This window comes from Chelonoidis abingdonii, chromosome 4 (assembly GCF_003597395.2).
Source record: "Chelonoidis abingdonii isolate Lonesome George chromosome 4, CheloAbing_2.0, whole genome shotgun sequence".
NCBI classification, from domain to species: domain Eukaryota; kingdom Metazoa; phylum Chordata; order Testudines; family Testudinidae; genus Chelonoidis; species Chelonoidis abingdonii.
The window spans coordinates 489651-494679 of NC_133772.1; the positions used below are offsets into that span (position 1 = coordinate 489651).

At 61.1% G+C, this 5029-nt stretch overlaps 1 protein-coding gene across 1 annotated transcript in view; it reads left to right on the forward strand.

Moving 5' to 3' along the window:
• The first annotated feature begins 3449 nt into the window (after positions 1-3449).
• LOC116831516 (ADP-ribosylhydrolase ARH1-like) overlaps positions 3450-5029 on the forward strand; it is a 6199-nt gene continuing 4619 nt past the window's right edge. The window contains exon 1 of the mRNA XM_075064673.1: positions 3450-3561. Coding sequence (XP_074920774.1) covers positions 3450-3561 — 112 coding nt within the window. The remainder of the gene's footprint in view (positions 3562-5029) is intronic.

The following is a 5029-nucleotide window of genomic DNA, read 5'->3' on the forward strand; positions in this document are numbered from 1 at the left end:
GGACCGCCAGCTGAGAGTGGCCAAGTCAGGACCAATTGCTCAAGAACAGGGCAGTCCAGCCCATGGCTGGGGTTTTCCACCCTGGGCAAACCAAACGCAGCCAGACCAAAAATGACTTCGGTTCACCCACTGGCCAAACCACAAGTCACACAAGCCATTTCCTTAGACACCTCCCAGTCTCCCAGTATCCCCACCAGTGCCACCCGTCCTGGGGAGGAACGGTATGAAAACCAACACCCGCAGTAAAAAGAAAAAGGGTTTCTCCCGAACCCAAAGGACCAAGCCACCAGACCAGGTCAATAACACATCAGATCTTTACCCACTGTCATGGGAGTCCCCTCCAGCGATGCTGCTGGAACTGCTCCCTGACTGGGAACCCGATCGTGAAAGAACCTTGTCTGGGTTGGGGAACCAAGACCTCCTCCTAAGGGATCGGCCCTGGCTGCTGCTCGCAGCCTGCTCCCAGAATCCTTCTGTAAGCCCCATCTGGGCAGAAATCTGCTCCCTCAGAGCGGTCCCCTTCTCCTCCCAGGCTGCCACGATTAACGGGGCCCTTGGGGTGAAGCTTCCCCATGTGTAACTCTCTCTTGTGCACAGGATCACAATGCTTCTAAGGAGATGATGACAGGCCAATCCCTAAATCACCTCCTAGCAGTGGCTCTGGACTCCAGGCCTGTGGCTCTTGCTCCACCATAGGTTTCTTACCAGGAAGAACCCCTGGTGTGCAGCCCTTCTCGGTAGATCATCCACCCTTTGGCCACGGTCAGCTGGGCATGACTCCTCCGCCCTGGACTCTCTGCAATCCCAGGACCCTGCTAACTGCAAAATCTCTCTCTCCCAGGGGGTCGCAGCGCAAGCTCCTCTGCCCCTGAGACTGCTCACGTGGCAGTCCTCAGGGGACCCTGTTATGCTCCAACAGTCCTTCTCCGCTGTCACCACTTGCGCACTCCGAGTTAACTGCCCCCTGAAACCGTTCTTCCTCGCCTCAGGCGGCGCGTGTCCTCATGTATCCCTCGCTTTGTTTTATCCTATTGCTCCCCAGGTATTTACCTGGGGCAGGAAGCGCCATCCAGCCGGGCGTGCAGTATCTCCCTCCCGCTGGGCCACGTAGTTAGTCACGGAGTCCCTGGCAATGCTTGGGGAACTGCGTCCGCCACAAAGCCAGGCAGGACTTTGGGAGCCTCCTCGTCCCGTCGGAGCAGCTTGTTCAGGGCAAGAAGCTCACAAACGCTTCACCTCCTTGGTCCTTCCTTGAGCAATTCAAGCAATCCTCTGCCCCTCCCGTGTGCTTCCCCCAGCCGGAGCCCACCAGGCCGGGGTCCTGGGGGAAGCCACAGGGTCCTGCACCCCCGACTTTGGGCACGTCAGATGTGACTCTTAGCCAGGCCAAACAGAGTTTAATTCGAGTGTAAACAGGAAAAGGGTCTAAAACAGAGGCTTGTAGATACAGCGAGACCAGGACCCTCGGCCGGGTCCATTCGGGGGCAGTGAGCTCCAGACCCCTAGGTCTGGCCCGTATCACGTCCTCGCTCCCGGTCAGGCACGCAGCTCCAGACTCAAACAACCCCTCAGCCCCTCCTCTCCAGTGCTCAGGCTCGCCTTTCCGCCGGGCAGGAAGGTCACCTGGATCCCTTTGTCCCTCCAACGGCCTTCAAGCTGGCCACCTTTGCAGAGGAGGGGCCCAGGCCATAGTTGTGCGAAGGAGACAGAGGTGCCAGGCAATTTAGTTGCAGTGGCCCCTTCCTCTGTAGCAATCACCCGCCTTAATCCACACCTAAATACTTAAGAACTGGCCTAGGGGCATGGAAGGCCACCAACACAGTGGTTCAGAGCAAACATTAAGAAGCAGTCCCAGTTCGTCACAAACCCACCAAAACATGGCTGTGGCCAATCTAGACTCTAAAATCGAAAAAAGGTTTATTCATTAAAAAGAACAGATATAATGAGAAGCAGAATTGGGGTTAACTGGAATTCAATTCGCATACAAGTGATGGCAAAGTCTTATTCAGGCTTGTAGCTAGTGATGAGTCAAACTGCAGGTTCAATTCAGTCCTCGGAGTACATCCCGCCGCTGGGGATGGGTTCATCAAGTCTTTGTGCGAGCTTCAGCTTGTAGCAAGTCCGCTGGCAGAGGTTGAACGAGGACAGTAACTCAGGTTCCAGTCGGTGCAGCGCACCGGGGAAGAGGCAGCACACCGGGGTGCTGGACCCACACCAGGCTTCTACCGGCGGGGATGAAAGGGCTTGGCTGCCCGTTGGGAAGAGATTTCAAGCTCAGAGCTCCTGCCGCTGGCGGGCGCCCAGAGCCCTTTCAGGTCCCAGCCAGCGAGCGGTTGCAGTCAGCCCTTCGCCGTCCGGTGCTCACACCTGGGTTGTGTTCGCCCTGCAGACCCGGCGACGGTTGTGTTCTGAGCAGAGGGACCTGGAGAGAGAGAGAAGATCCTGAAATCTCCCGTCCTGGTCAGCTCCTGTCGAGGAACTCCTGAGGGGGGCTGCGGCGGAAGTGAGGGGCACTAGCAGAGGCTTGGAGGGGGGCAGCGGCTGGACAAGCAGGGCTGGCGGGTCAGGATGAGCGGGCACTTTCAGAGCTTGGGGGGTCAGGGCTGGGCGAGGCAGGGGCTGCGGTCAGGAGGTGAGGGGGGCACTGGGCAGAGCTGGGGATGGGGCAGTGGGCGCTCTGGGAGGAGTGAGGGGCCACCGGGCAGGAGCCTGAGGCGGGGCAGGGAAGATGAGATAGGGCAGGGACGGGGGACAGGGCCAAAGGGTGGGGCCAGGGGAGATGGGGGGGCAGGGCAGAACTGGGGATGGACGGGGATACCAGGGCATAGGCAGGAAACCGAGGGGACAGGCTAGGAACAGGGAAAAGGGAGCACAGGGGCAGGGGCAGGACTGGGAGCAGCCGGTGGGAGGGGATTACGGGTGTGAATGAATAGGTGGCTGTCGGTGTGGGGGATGGGAGGAGGGCAGCGGGATGTCTTTAGGTGAGGGACAGGATCTTTAAGTCCTGGTAACCTGGAGCGCGAGTGGGGGGAGGGGTCAGCACTTGCCCAGAAGCTGGACAAAGGTTCGGCCGGCGGGAGGAGAAGCAGGACAGTTTGGGTTTGGGGCTGTGGGGCAGAATTCAGGGTAATCCTTGCTGGATCGGAGCACGCCTGAACCCCAGAAGGACATGGGACGGAGGGGAGGAGTCCTGACTGTGCCTGCAAGCTCTGCTGTAACCTGTGTTTCTGTTGTCCAATAAACCTTCTGTTTTACTGGCTGGATAAAAGTCACTGTGGGGTCTAGGAAGAGGGGTGCAGGGCCGGACTCCCCCAGACTCCGTGACACGGGGGCAGGGCAGAACTGGGGGATGGGACGGGGATAAGGGGCATGGCAGGACTAGGGGGCAGGCCAGGGGCAGGGAACAGGAGACGGGGGCAGGCCAGGGGGGGGGTATCTGTGACGACGAGATGGGTCCCAGGCCCCAGCAGCAGACAGGGCTGCCCCGAGAGCAGCAGGATGAGGTGGCAGCGATAGACGCCCGAGTCGTCACCCCACAGGGCCCAGATGCTCAGGATGCAGGTAGAGCCGTTCTCCAGCCAGGCCTGGCCCAGCCCATTGCCAGGAGCCCCTGGTACCAGCTGGCCCTGAGGGCCCCTGGCGGCAAGGGGGGCTCTACAGTGCAGCTCATCTCCAGGGATGCCCCCTCCGTCCAGGCTGCCCACGGGGGAGGCTGCCCCATCCAAAACTCAGCACCCCCAGGCAGTAACTTGGGAGGGGGAGGAGAGTTGGAGCTGGCTGGGGAAATGGAGGAAGACCCAGGGTTGGGGTCTGGGCTCCCTGCCCCCCAGATAACAGGGCTGAGGGGTCCCGTTCTCTGTACCCGCAAGCCCTGCTTGGGACTCTGTTCCTGCATCTACTAAACCCTCTGCATTCCCGGCCGGCCGGGCGTCCCGGGAATCGCAGGGGTGAGAGACTCATCACCCTAGCACCCCGTGCTGGCCACTCTGGAATTAGCACCATTCCTTCCACAGGGCACCCACCTCACGTGGGGTCTCACTTGCCATAACTCCCGCTTCGCTATCTCCACCGCAACCCATGTCCATGTCCCCGGCCCCGGCCCCGGCCCCGGCCCCGGCCCGCCAGGGCAAGACCCCACTCTGCTCGCTTGAGCAACCCTTTATATATGGCCCCTGCAACAAGCCACTTCCCGAGTGGCTCGCTTAGGGAGCCCTTCTCTAATGGGAGGGTTCTGCGCCGGCTCCCGCTGGCCTGTTTTAACCCTTCCTCCCGTGTGGAGCAGCTGCCCCAGCGCAGCACCGCAGAGCTCGTGCATATTGCAAGGCAGGAGTGATGCAGACACGTTACTGAGCTGCACAGCCCCCCCAAGACAGGAAATGGGGGGTTGGAGAGAATAGGCCGAAGAACCACAAGAAACAAGTCTGCTTTCAATTTGGAGAAAGTTTTCCTGAGCAAGTCTCACCTGCCCAGTCCTGCTGCTCACAGACTCAGAGTGGGGGGCAAGATTCTGGGGCCTGCGTTGTGCAGGGGGTCAGACTAGAGGATCATAATGGTCCCCTCTGACCTTAAAGTTGATGAGTCTATGAAGTGGGGGGGTGCAGGGCCCGGACTCCCCCACACCCCCTGACACCCCCCACTGAGATCAGGGCCCCCCCGATGCCTGCCCCCCCCGCACTAGATTGGGGCTCCCTCACCACCCAGCCTCCACCACCCGAGACCGGGGCCCCCTTGCGGCCCAGCCCCCAGCCCCCGAGCGAGGACCAGCCCCTGCCCTGCAGCTCCTGTCAGCTCTATGCATCTGACAGCGGAGTCACCACGCTGGCGGGAGTGCAACCCGCCTGGCACACAGCTCCCCCCATGGGGCCGGCTCCCACTGCCCCCGCCCCTGCGCCCGGCTGCTCTGTGGGGCCCAGCAGCGGCTCTGAGCTCAGAGTCCCTGGGGGCAGGAAACGGGCGGGGGGGCAGTGACATGGGGAGGAGACGAGCGCAGGGCCGGAAATGGCAGCAAGAGCTGGGGGGAGGCAGAACT